The 14,630-nt window shown below is 38.6% G+C and overlaps 1 protein-coding gene across 1 annotated transcript in view; it reads right to left on the reverse strand.

Annotated features, from left to right (window-relative positions):
- SEL1L3 (SEL1L family member 3) overlaps positions 1 to 14,630 on the reverse strand; it is a 118,224-nt gene that overhangs the window by 67,619 nt on the left and 35,975 nt on the right. Inside the window, exons 7-9 of the mRNA XM_054553789.2 lie at positions 9,713 to 9,845; positions 7,514 to 7,646; positions 5,834 to 5,974 (exon numbers count right to left, since the gene is read on the reverse strand). Coding sequence (XP_054409764.2) covers positions 5,834 to 5,974; positions 7,514 to 7,646; positions 9,713 to 9,845 — 407 coding nt within the window. The remainder of the gene's footprint in view (positions 1 to 5,833; positions 5,975 to 7,513; positions 7,647 to 9,712; positions 9,846 to 14,630) is intronic.

Consider the following 14,630-nt stretch of genomic DNA (forward strand, 5'->3'; position numbering starts at 1 on the left):
ACCTTAAGGAGTATACGCCCCACCTCTGCAGAAGGCTCCCCAGTCCTTCCAATGTGACCTAGAAAAAGAGGCGCTGAAGGCAAATGGGGCCTGGGCCTGGTTCTAGAAATTCACCTAAACTTCGGCTCTCCCTCCCTGCCATCTCCTAGGCCAGGGAAAGGCAGGGAGAAGAGGAAGGCAGCCGGCCATGTGCCTCTGGAAGCAGAGGCTGTGGTGGCAGGGGAGGCTGGCAGGTATGGTCCCTCAGGGGAAGCTCCTTGGTGCCGTTCTAATTTGGCACCAGAAGACCCCAATGGCAGGTTAGGCACTAACGGTGGGTCCTAAAGTGGCAAATCCAGCTTTGGGTCCTCCTCTCTCCCCACTGATGGGGGCCCCAGAAGTCTAACAGAGGTCAGCAGAAAAGGCTCACTGTGCAGGAATCTAGCGGTTCTGCAGCGCCCATACTCAGGGAGTCTTAAGGTAAGGGGACTTATGATTGGGGTTTTTAATTAGATTTCATTGCCAGGCCTCCATGGAAAACAAATCATTCTACATTCTTATAAACAAAATTTTGAGCTGCAACAATAACGTGAAAACATTCTCATAGACAGTATTTACTTAAAAAAGAATGTTTTGTGAAAATAATGCACTCCTATTCCCAATCAGCAAAACTATTTTTAAGTAGGATCGGAACTCTCATAAAAACAATTTTGGTGTGGGTGTGGTCTTAGCCCATTTAGCCTAAACTGTCCAACATGCGTCTCCCTCTCCTGTTTGCGGGTCTTGGGGCACGGGGCTTCATCACCTCCAGACAACCATCCGAAGGAAACCTGGAACTATCTCTGCCCAGTAATAAGAGCAATAACATTGACATAGCAGTGGTTCTCAGCTGGGGGTGATTTGGCCTCCCTGGGGACTTGGGAGCATTTGGCAATACCTGGAGATATTTTGGAGAGGAGGGATATGGGGAGGGTGCTATTGGTATCTAGTTGTGGAGCCCAGAAATGCAGCTAAACATCCCATAACACACAGGACAGTCCCCAGCAAAAAAAAATTCTACAGTCCAAAATGTCAATATTGTGAGATTGAGAAACCCTGCTTATGTAGGACTTACCATGTGCTGATACTGTTCTAAGTATATTATATATATATATGAAATACTTTTTTTTTTTTTTTTTTTTGAGACAGAGTCTCGCTCTGTCGCCTGGGCTGCAGTGCAGTGGCGCGATCTTGGCTCACTGCAAGCTCCGCCTCCCGGGTTCACGTCATTCTCCTGCCTCAGCCTCCTGAGTAGCTGGGACTACAGGTGCCTGCCACCACACCCGGCTAATTTTTTGTATTTTTAGTAGAGACGGGGTTTCACCGTGTTAGCCAGGATGGTCTCGATCTCCTGACTTCATGATCCGCCCGCCGTGGCCTCCCAAAGTGCTGGGATTACAGACGTGAGCCAACGCGCCCGGCAGATGTAACAATATATATTATATATTTATATAATACATATTATATAATCATATATATTATATATTTATATAATACATATTATATAATCATATATATTATATATTTATATAATACATATTATATAATCATATATATTATATAATACATATTATATAATCATATATATTATATATTTATATAATACATATTATATAATCATATATATTATATATTTATATAATACATATTATATAATCATATATATTATATATTTATATAATACATATTATATAATCATATATATTATATATTTATATAATACATATTATATAATCATATATATTATATATTTATATAATACATATTATATAATCATATATATTATATATTTATATAATACATATTATATAATCATATATATTATATATTTATATAATACATATTATATAATCATATATATTATATATTTATATAATACATATTATATAATCATATATATTATATATTTATATAATACATATTATATAATCATATATATTATATATTTATATAATACATATTATATAATCATATATATTATATATTTATATAATACATATTATATAATCATATATATTATATATTTATATAATACATATTATATAATCATATATATTATATATTTATATAATACATATTATATAATCATATATATTATATATTTATATAATACATATTATATAATCATATATTATATATTTATATAATACATATTATATAATCATATATATTATATATTTATATAATACATATTATATAATCATATATATTATATATTTATATAATACATATTATATAATCATATATATTATATATTTATATAATACATATTATATCATATATTATATATTTATATAATACATATTATATAATATATTATATATTTATATAATACATATTATATAATATATATTATATATTTATATAATACATATTATATAAATATATTATATATTATATAATACATATTATATAATATGTATTATATTTATATAATACATATTATATAATCATATATATTATATATTTATATAATACATATTATATAATCATATATATTATATATTTATATAATACATATTATATAATCATATATATTATATATTTATATAATACATATCATATAATCATATATATTATATATTTATATAATACATATCATATAATCATATATAATATATTTATATAATACATATCATATAATCATATATATTATATATTTATATAATACATATCATATAATCATATATATTATATATTTATATAATACATATCATATAATCATATATATTATATATTTATATAATACATATCATATAATCATATATATTATATATTTATATAATACATATCATATAATCATATATATTATATATTTATATAATACATATCATATAATCATATATATTATATATTTATATAACACATATCATATAATCATATATATTATATATTTATATAATACATATCATATAATCATATATATTGTATATTTATATAATACATATCATATAATCATATATAGTATACTTATATAATACATATCATATAATCATATATAGTGTATACTTATATAATACATATCATATAATAATATATATTGTATACTTATATAATACATATTATATAATAATATATATTATATACTTATATAATACATATTATATAATAATATATATTATATACGTATATAAGACATATTATATAATAATATATTATATACGTATATAAGACATATTATATAATAATATATATTATATACGTATATAAGACATATTATATAATAATATATATTATATACGTATATAAGACATATTATATAATAATATATATTATATACGTATATAAGACATATTATATAATAATATATATTATATACGTATATAAGACATATTATATAATAATGTATATTATATACTTATATAAGACATATTATATAATAATGTATATTATATACTTATATAAGACATATTATATAATAATGTATATTATATACTTATATAAGACATATTATATAATAATGTATATTATATACTTATATAAGACATATTATATAATAATGTATATTATATACTTATATAAGACATATTATATAATAATGTATATTATATACTTATATAAGACATATTATATAATAATATATATTATATAATAATATATATTATATATTTATATAATATATAATATAATAATATATATTATATATGTATATAATATATATTATAATAATATATATTATATATTTATATAATATATATTATAATAATATATATTATATACATATATAATACATATTATATAATATTTATATATAATATATATTATTATATGATATATTATATAATGTAATATACATATATGTATATTATATATTGTAATATACATATATGTATATTATATATACATACACACATATGCACACACATATACATACACATATATACCTATATATACATATACATATATGGATCAATTTATTGGACCCAACACTAGAAGACAGATATTATTATCATCCCCATTTTGCAGATGAGGAAACTAAGGCTCAGAGAAATTAAGTAACTTGCCCAAATCACACAGCTAGTGAGTGTTAAAGTTGGACCCATGCCAGCTGGCTCCAGAGGCTACGCCACTCATTACACAACATGACACAGCCTCCTGCCTACTTGTCCTTTGTGCCCACATCCAAGCAGCCATGGAGTCCCTCAGAGCCCATCTCTACATCCTTCAGCTCTGTTCCTGTCACCATGTCCCACTCAGGCCTGCATCCACTCCTCAAGGGACCATGGCAATATATTCCCTTCTTCCAGCTCCACACCCTTCCTTCTAGTTCACCTCCCTGCCATTCACTGCCACCAGAGTGACCTCAAAATCCCAGATCTCACTATGTCTCTTCTTCTTGCTTGAAACCTTTCAACAGGTCCCTGTCACCTGAAAGGTAAAGCCCAAACTTCAGGATGGTGTCCGAGCTCTCGTTGGAACAATCACTTTGCAGGGCTTCTCCTGCCTCCCCATTGTCACAGCACCATCATGCGACATGCTGTGCTGTTACCACCTCTCACGGTCTGCTCTGCCTGCAATTCCCACCCCCAACTCTTTTATCTGGCAAACACCTGCTGGCCTTTCAAGAATCAGTCCCAGTGTCTCCTCTTCCAGGAAGCCTTCCCAGAACACCTCAGCCCTCCAGGTAGAACTGACCACTCCTTTCTTTGTGTCTCCACCATTAGCTTCTATGCCTTTAATAAAATGCATTACTATTTTTCTTTGCTTTCAAGTTCATTCCTCAAGGACAGAAGCATTGTGTTACTTCATGTATCTCTGAAGTCTAGCCAAGTAACTGAGTAGTCACTGAGTAAGCATCAGAAGAATGAATGATAAAATATCCTATGTGACTTGAATTCTTTGCAGGATGGTCACTATTTGCAAAGGAAATCCATGCTGTTAGACACTGCCATTCTTAGGCAGCGGGTGCAATGTAAGATACCAATCTTACATGAGGCAGAAGTCAGTTTCTGCATCGCCTCAACGCAAGATCTGGTTCTATGCCCAGAACTACGTGGAGTTGCCTCCCACCACTAAAACAGTTGGCAACTCCCTGCTAGGATCCTCTTCACCAGGCTGAACATCTCCAGCTGCCTTTCCTCTTTCTAACAGGCATGGTTTTAAGATCCCTCATGTCCTAGAATATGCACTGAATTACTAAGCAAACCCAAATTGCGCTGGGCCTACAGAGAAGCTGGTGGCATCTGGGAAGTTTATGCAGATTCCTGAGATGATGCTTAAAGTGTACTTCAAATCAGAAGTCCCAAGTTCAAGTGTCTGTGGGCTCAGACGGGTCAGATCCACGAATGAAGTAAGCAGGAGATGATGAAATAGACAGGAGGGGCTGTGGGTGGACAAAGTATGCCTGGTCTGAGCCTCACCTCAACAATTGCTGCCACATAGGAGAAAGGCCCAGTCTTGCCAGATCTTTGTTTTTTTTCTTTTTTTCAAAAAAGCTAGAAATTTGCATTTTCATACAAGCTTTTTAGATACACATAACTGATTTTTTTTTAAACATATACAACAAGGTATTTTCCAAATCAACTGCATCTGGGGGCTGGCTCTGGCTGCAGCCTGTCCATTTGTGGCCTTGGCTTTAAATAAAGAATTGCTTGAGCGATTCCTAAATTTAAGTTTTTGCATTTAGTGTTGGAAGTGTGCACAGATATATCAAGAGTTGTGGACATACAAGGGCAGAATTTAAATCTGAAATTAAGCTAAAACACTAGGGTTAAAAATAACTTTAAGGCTAAATCACCAAAGAGGGTGAGTGAAACAGAGAAAAACAAGGAGCCTTTCTAACCAGCACCTAAAGCCGAGGCAAAGACTCAATTACCGATCAGCAGATCCATCTCCAGCAATGCCTGGAACAAGCTGGGGTGTTTATGTTTCAGCTCCTTCTCCCAGGGGAAGGCTCTGCACATCGAGGGTCTCCCATACCTGCGCTGGAGGTCCAGGTAGGAGTTGTGGAGATGGCCTACACAGAAGAGGAAGCAGAAGATATCACACCCTTTAGCAGAAGATAAGACTCACCTCCCTAAAGCCCTTCTTCCTAAGAGGAACTAGAAAGAAGAGGCCAGACTTGCCGTTACTGGATGTTGGTTTGGGTCCTTTTGGGATTTGAAACTGGCTATGATGCTTTTGCCTCCAGGTCACAAATTCAGAGCCAAGTCCATGAGAAATGTGCCAAAGTTGCTGATGGCTGTTGAATAATTCTACAGAATGAGCAGCTGGCCTCTGACCAGTCCCCAGGAGGCCAATATCTAGGCCATTTTTTGGCATGTGAGTTGAGGAGCAAAGCACAAAGACCCTCAGGGAAGCAAGGCAGTTGGAGATGGTAGGAAAATCTTCCTAATGCCACCAAACAGATGGGTGTGCATGCCTGGACTTCTATCTCAGGGTATGTCTCCTGAGAGTACATAAGTTACCAAAGTCAGTTTCTTTCCTCTTTAGGTTATTATTATTCCTATATATCTTCCCCCTCCTGTTGACAGCGTCATATTTTCCGGATGATTCAGCAGTGAGAGCAGCAGCTGGGGACCAGTATAGCCTATTCTTAAATTGAAATGCAGAAGCACTGTCTTTCCACACTCACCTGTCACCATCTGTAATCACTACCTGGGACCATTTCATGTGAACCCTATTGGACCGGGGCATGTTTGAGATGCATCCCTCCCCCCACGACCTGGAATGAGAAGTTCCGCTCTGGAGACAGAGAGACATATGGGCAGGACTGAAATACTCAATTCGCTTTTGCTGATGGCAAAGGCCCCACAGGAATTTCTCTTCCAGAAGGAACATATGTGAGTAACTCTAGTGCCACCATATCAAACAGCAAGATCATAGCACAGAGAAATGTGTAAGTGCTAGATCCAAGCTGGAACACTGGCGAACCAGACAGGACCAAGTTTTGTAACTGATAAACACCCTGTGTGAGTAAAAGGATGTCTGTGCAAATATGAGCATGCATGAAAGCAGTCTATTTGAAATTCATTCCTTCTGTTAAAAATTACCGGTGTCTTCGAGAATGAGTCAGTTTCAAGGATTTAAAAAATAAAACCGAGCTCCAAACAACAAAGTCACCGTTCAACATTTCTGAAAGCTAATATTCAGATATTAATGGCCCAAAACAAAAGTGCACTGATGGGGAAACATTTCTAATGATTAATTTATTTTCCAGTTCATTTTTATTTTCTTAGGCTGGCCTTATGGATGGGAATAACGCCATACGAGGCACAAAACACTCGCTTTCATTTGTACTTGTAAACTAGATTTTTATGGTTGGAGCTATAAGATGTTTTGGTTCTTCTTGGCCGTCATTGGTCTTGGTAGAATCCAGGTGGAATGTACAATTTCACCTGTATCCACCAGTGGAGGGCTCAAGGTCACACTTGTCCCATCTGGTATCTGAGCCAAGTCATATACGTTCAATTTTAATCCTGTTATGGAGAAGCCAAACATGTGTTTATGTAAATGCACAGAGCTTAAAACAGCTCCCCTAAAGCTCAACACTTACATGCTTCTTGTCTCTCGCCCCCGTGCTTTGCTGCGGATGCATACACAGATACTATTTCTTGAACCTCAGCACACCTTTCATAATATAACTTGATTTGTTCAGCAAGTTGCTTCTCAAGGAGGGGATTAAAAATCTACAAGAAGGCAAGAAAGTCAAATGAACAACAATTGTCATGAAATATCCATCCACCTCTAGGAGGATGTGTTTGGGTTGGCTTTGCTCTCCCATTGACATCTCCAGGCGGCTTGTTTGTACACACATCATCCACTCTGGATTTGCAAAGCAAGGTCATTGGTATTAATTCAAGGACACGCCAGCTCTGATGGCTTCCCTCCAGCTTCTCTTTGTGTCCAGCTTCTTAAATGTCAGAATTTCCCAGAGACTGGGACTCTTCCCTCTTCTTTTCTCCGGCTGCACTCTGTCCCTAGAAAATCACACTCACCTCCCCCTTCAATTCCCATGAAAAGATGCAAGGGTACCCGCGATGTGCCTGCTGCATCAAAGAGCCCTCCTCCCCTCTTCTGTAACCTCCAAGAGCTGGCTGCAAGGCCATGGCTTCAGGACAGGCCCCCCCTAGCGGCTCACCCCATCTCACTTGCGGGCTTATGTACCCGTTCCTGCCTCAGCACTCCCAAACACATGTGAATTAAAGCATGTATTGTATTCTTTCATGAATTCCCTAATTAAGATCCCGAAAGGGAGCTCCTCAGGAACAAGGGACTTAACTCAGTGTGCTTCAAAATAGAGGCTGGGACCCATTAGTCACACAGTTATTTCAGCGGGTGGGAACCTATAGAGTTTTGGTGTTGTTTTTTGTTTCTGTAAAGTAGAACACAAAATATCAGCATACACTGAATATAGCAAGGGTATGTATTCTTAGAATAATTTTGTTTCCATTTTGTGTGTGAATATATGTATGCATATGTATATGTACTGTTCATATTAAGCATGTTTCCTCTTTCTTTCTCTCTCTCTCTCTCTCTCTTTCTTTCTTTCTTTCTTTTTTTTGTCCTGCTCTTGTCACCCAGGCTGGAGTGCAGTCGCACAATCTTGACTCACTGCAACCTCTGCCTCCTGGGTTCAAGTGAGCACATCCAGCTAATTTTTGTATTTTTAGTGGACATGGGGTTTCACCTTGTTGGCCGGTCTCAAACTCCTGACCTCAAGTGATCCGCCTGCCTCGGCCTCCCAAAGCGCTGGGATTACAGGTGTGAGCCACCACTCCTGGCCAATATTAAGCAGATTTCTTATTGTGGACAACCTTCAAAACAATTTTAAACCTACCCATCTTGCTTGTCTCAACACCTAGTTCAGAGCCTGGCATACAGTAGGTTCTCAATAAGCATTTGTTGCACAAATGACTATTTCATTTTTTTCTCTTTTCACAAAGGTCTCTCACAGAGGCTGTAAGGTATCACCCATGGGCAGCAGGGCTCCCCATTTTTCCTGATTATGACTTTGCCTAGTGACCCCTGTTTTTCTCAGAATAAACCCCACAGGGTGAAGGGAATGACAGAATGTTTCTCTTTCAGGTATCAGGTGGGGTTCTTGATCTCCTTAACACAGCCCAGAAAACAAGTGCCCTGAAGGCTCCCTCGTGGGGAAACAGCCCTCTCCCGCAACCAGTCCAGCTGCATTGGCAGGGAGCGTTGGACAGTTCCATTCAGGGGTGGGTTATGGATGTGGAAGGCACTGTGCAGAGGATTCAGCCCTGAACACAATGCCCTTTTCGATCCATACAACTGCTGCCAACCGACCCCAGCGTGAGCCGAAGGCCTGTGTTTCTGAAGAGAGCAGCCAATGGAACCAAGATTTTAATTTGCTACAGCATCTCTTCTGATACTTTAAATAATAGTATATAAAAGAAGCTTTACCAAATAACTAAGATTCTCTCCTTTCATTAGCTTAATCCCTGGATAGGCAACAGCCTGATGAAAATCTACTCTATAATTAAACTAGTAGTTATTAAAACAGAGGAAGTAAATGGTTTCCATTTTATGAGTACTAAATGAACCAAATGTTAACAGAAATCTATTATTGCATTTGCTGGGGGAAAAGCCTCAATATTAATGATGTCTGATGACAGAGGCGGTGCATGGTCCGGCTTGGGTAAACTTTTATTTACACTGGGTTGCACACCCCTGAGGCCCACACCCATCACCCAGGAGTACTGCGAGCTTCCTGATCCCCTGGACTCACCTGGGCGGGGTGCAGACTGCGAAGGCGATAGTACTTCAGGGGTCCAAAAAACCCTTCAATGCCAGCCACATACCTGCTCCCTCCAATAATGAAGTACCCAGCTGTGTCATTATAATGGAAATCCTCCCGGAAGCTAGAGAAGAGAATGAAGGATTAAGAGAGCTCCATGCCAGAACTAGATGATTTAAAAAGAGTCTCTTTCCTAGACCCTCCTTGACTTAACCCGAATTGGCCCAAGCCCTTCACTCTGAGTTTTAGCAGATGAGACCAGTGTAGGGTCAGGTGGACTTGGGCTAGGATCCCAATTCTGCTGTTTACCAGCTATGAGACCTCAGCCCAGTCACTTAACCTCCTCTCCAGTGCTGTCTTCTCCTGTGTCAAATGATAGTTCTTCACTTACTGGATGATTAAGAGGATTACGTGAAGTGTAAAGATGTCAAGCATCTAGCAGAGTAAACAATCAATATGTGGTATTGATAGTGGTGGTATTGTTTGGAATCAATGAAATTGTCTGGAATTGTTGGTTTTCATTGGAAATATTTTGCTTTAAAAGAAAATAAAAAACCTTGTTGAATGAATAGAAGGTGCCTGTGGGGGAAAGCCAAAAGCGTAGACTATTAGATAAGGACTGAGGCAAAATTCAGTTAGGAGGAGGAGGCCACAGCCAGGTCAGAGGGTTTGGCCGGAGATGAGAGGTGAGCACAGGTGATGAATTAGAGGACCACACTGTCCTGAAGGTCTTGAAACATTAGGAAGGAAAGGGAGGACAAAGTTGGTTGGCATTTATAAAATGCATGAAGGTGTTCCCTTGCAACATTGTTTATATTCACCAAAGATGGGAGAACCCCGGTGTCTGTCAGCAGGGACTGGCCCATCCATTTAGTGTACCTTGAGCTTTCTCACTACGCAGCTAAAAAAGGGACAAAGGAACCTGGAGGGATCTCCAAAATATAGTGTTAAGTAAAAAAAATAAAAGTACAGGACACACAGCATACCTTTTATCTAAGAAAGAGGGGAACAGATTTTTTTCATATTTGCATAAAGAAACTCCGGGCCAAAGTCTGTACAAGAAACCAATAGAATTATCTCTCCATGGGGTGGTGGGGGGTTGGGGTGAAGTGCATGAGGGTAGGCTTGGGAGCAAGACATTTAACTGTATTTTTACAAAGTTTTGATTTTTTAAAACCATGTGCATCTATTACCTATTAAGAATTTAAAATAATGTTGGGCGTGGTGGCTCACGTCTGTAATCCCAGCACTTTGGGAGGCCAAGGTGGGCGGATCACCTGAGGTCAGGAGTTCAAGACCAGCCTGGTCAACATGGTGAAACCCATCTCTACTAAAAATATAAAAATTAGCCAGGTGTGGTGGTGCGTGCCTGTAATCCTGCTACTCAGGGGGCTAATACAGGAGAATTGTTCAAACCTGGGAGGCAGAGGTTGCAGTGAGCTGAGATTGCGCCACCGCACTCCAACCTGGGTGACAAGAGCGAGACTCCATGTCAAAATAATAATAACAAAAATAAATAAATAAAATAAAAATAACAAGAATTTAAAATAAGAATGGGAGGACAAGGTGTGATCAGAGCATATGTGGACAGTGAGGGGAGTGAGGGCTAAGACAGCTATCAAGTGAGAAGTCAGGCAATAAGATGGAGCCAGGAACCACGAGGGGCAGATGGAAGCAGAGGGAAAGAAAATAAAGTGTCAGGCAGGCTGCCAGGAGCCCAGGGAGCCGAGGAGCGAAGGGCCGGAGTGACGATGGATGGGGACAGAGCAAGCTACCCACAGTTGGATCAGGGAAACCAGGCAACCCAGGGTTATTTCAGAACAGGGGATGGACTGTCTGTTAGCAAACAACCCAAGCCCTAGCAGGTGCACCTGGCCAGGGAGGAGGCATGAGATGATGAAGCAAAGCACACAGCCTGGCAGCAACAGCTGACAGCAGCAACATCGAACATCTAGAGATTAGTCTCGTCTAAACACAACCAAAATGGAAAAGAAGTTGCTTCAGCTCCTGATATTTTTCTTTTCAGAATCTCAGTCTTGTAGGACTGTGAAGATGATGGTCTCTCCTGCCTATTTAAGGAGAGGCCATAAAGTTATTATCTCTGAGAGTTGTGAACTGATTCTGTTTTCCAAGACCTTGAAAAGACATGAACATTCCAACAACCCTCATGAGAGAGCACGGGGCACTAGATGGATACAAAGCAATGCTTCTGCAGTAGGAAGCCCTCTTAACAGATCTGCAGCTGAACCAACTCCCCAGCTTACCTGACCGTCCCCATGCAAAACTGACTGACTGATGCTTACAGCATCCGTGATGCTCACCGCCTCACTGCCTAGAGCTTACTGTCTAGAGCCTTAGTCTCCCCATTTAAAAAACGGAAATAGTAATAGTACCTGCCTGTATGGTTGTTATGAAGATGAAATAAACTAATATGTAAACAAAGCATTTCAAACGTGTCAGGCACAGAGCAGACACCATAACCATTAGCAATAGTGATTATCATTCTTAACCCAGTCCTCTGTTGGACTTTGGCTCCCACATTTTGAGTTGCATGCTTAGCAAGAATAAGATGTGCATACTCTCAAACCAGTTAATGTTGGCCTGGTGCAGTGGCTCATGCCTGTAATCTCAGCACTTTGGAAGGCCGAGGCGGAGGGATCACTTGAGCCCAAACCAGTTAATATCAATAGTATGTTTATTGTAATCATACCATTTACTTAAATATGTAATTCAGTAAAACATGAGTGGGGAAGAAAGAGCTCTTCTTTCTATAAAAACTAAGTTGATTATTTTGGGTAGATGCAATAGAGCTTACTAAAAAATTGTTGTAAAATGTCGTGGGAAAAAATTGAGAAAAATCTAATGGCTTTTGGGCTCTGATTATTTTCACAAGTGTCTTTGTTTTCATTTGGAAGAAACAGAAATTGGGTGTTGTTTACAAGTGTGAAAAAAGCCCACAGAAAACACTAATCTGCAGATTTGTATTCAAAAGAAGGCCCTCTCTAGAAAGATTGGCAAATGAATATATACATATATATGTTTTAATTGAAATAAAATGTTTAAGGGAGTTATCTGTTTTAATGGATCCTTGCATTAACTGAGTTTTTCAACAAAAAACAAATTACTTGGTCCCTAGGGCACTGAACCATAATTTTTAAATTGTCATTATTATCAAGCAATAGGGGATCTGTCCAGCTTGGTCTCCATGTACATCGATGTCTTCGTATTTTTCTCCTGCAAAATTCTCAGTGCCTGAACAAAGATTGCAAGAGATTCCTTGTACTGTGCACTGTTTGATGGTCATCAATTTCACTGACATAAAAGCTGAGCTAGACTCTTCCAAAGCCCAAGCCAGCCCCTTTTGAAAACCTGAGACATGCTGGCAAACTATCTTTACTCTTATCTGGACATAGGAGAGTGCCCTGGTTTATTACCGCAGAGCATCAGTAGCTTGAAAGAATCATCAGTGTTGTGAAACAGGCCTCACTCAGAATTAAGAAATAGCTCCAGCTTGAAGTTTCTGTGATAGGAGAACTTAGAGCTTCAAATTGGCTGCCCCCATGCCCCGTAGAGTAACCATCATCTTACATCATCTTACATGTCACTTCTTCGGAGCCTGGTCTAAATTATTTTATTTATTTATTTATTTATTTATTTACTTATTTAGGAGACAGAGTCTTGCTCTGTTGCCAGGCTGGAGTGCAGTGGCGCAATCTCGGTTCACTGCAACCTCTGCCTCCTGGGTTCAAGTGATTCTCCTGCCTCAGCCTCCCCAGTAGCTGGGACTACAGGCATGCGCCACCATGCCCAGCTAATGTTTGTATTTTTAGTAGAGATGGGGTTTCACCATGTTGGCCAGATGGTCTCGATCTCTTGACCTCATGATCTGCCTGCTTCAGCCTCCCAAAGTGCTGGGATTACAGGCATAAGCCACCACGCCCGGCCGGCCTGGTCTAAATTCTGACCCCCTTGTTCTCCTCCAGCTACTTTATTCATTTCCATCCTAGCACTCACCACGATTTGTAATTTTAAATTTATTTGTGAATTTGTTTTCTGTTTGTCTCCCCAGCTCAATATTTTAGCTCCATGAAGGCAGGGTCTGTATTCTTTGTGTTCATCATTTTATTTCCAGAGTTGAGTGCTGTGTCTGGCATCTGACAGGTGCTCAGTAAACAGGTGTTAAATAAATGAATGAATTTAACACTATAGAGGCCTGAAGCTGTCACCTGTCATGAGATATTACTGACAGCCTTTCATTTATGTGTTGCACTGCAATCCCGAGCACTTAATTCCTGATCTTCTCACACTATCCTTGTAGGACAACCGTCATTATGTTTACGTTACAGGAACAATAAAAAGGAGGGGTAAGAGACTTGCCTGGGAACACCTATAACCAGTAAACTGGAAATATCTGATGTTTAGTTCACTGGCTTGGCCCACTCTAAAAGTGGGGTTCCTGGCAGGGATGAGATTCCAAATACCTGACCACAGGAACCCCCGGGGGACTCTGGACAGCTCCCTCCGGGCCTAGCTTTACCTCTGCTTATTTCTCTGATGGGGAGGTCTCAGGAGTACAGGCAGGGCAGCTGGGGTGGTGGGGAGGGGCACTCCTGCGTCTGAGTACGGCTAGCTTTTTCGGTTTGTTTTGTTTTTTGTTTTGTTTTGTTGATTGTTTGTTTTGTGGCAGGGTCTCACTCTGTCTCCCAGGCTGGAGTACAGTGGCGCAATCTTGGCTCTCTGCAACCTTCACCTCAGCCTCCCAAGTAGCTGGGATTACAGGCACCCACCAGCACGCCCGGCTAATTTTGTATTTTTAGTAGAGTTGGGGTTTCACCATGTTGCCCAACCTGGTCTCAAACTCCTGGACTTAAGTGATCTGCCTGCCTCAGCCTCCCAAAGCGCTGGGATT

Source organism: Pongo abelii, chromosome 3, assembly GCF_028885655.2.
Source record: "Pongo abelii isolate AG06213 chromosome 3, NHGRI_mPonAbe1-v2.0_pri, whole genome shotgun sequence".
Lineage (NCBI taxonomy): Eukaryota > Metazoa > Chordata > Mammalia > Primates > Hominidae > Pongo > Pongo abelii.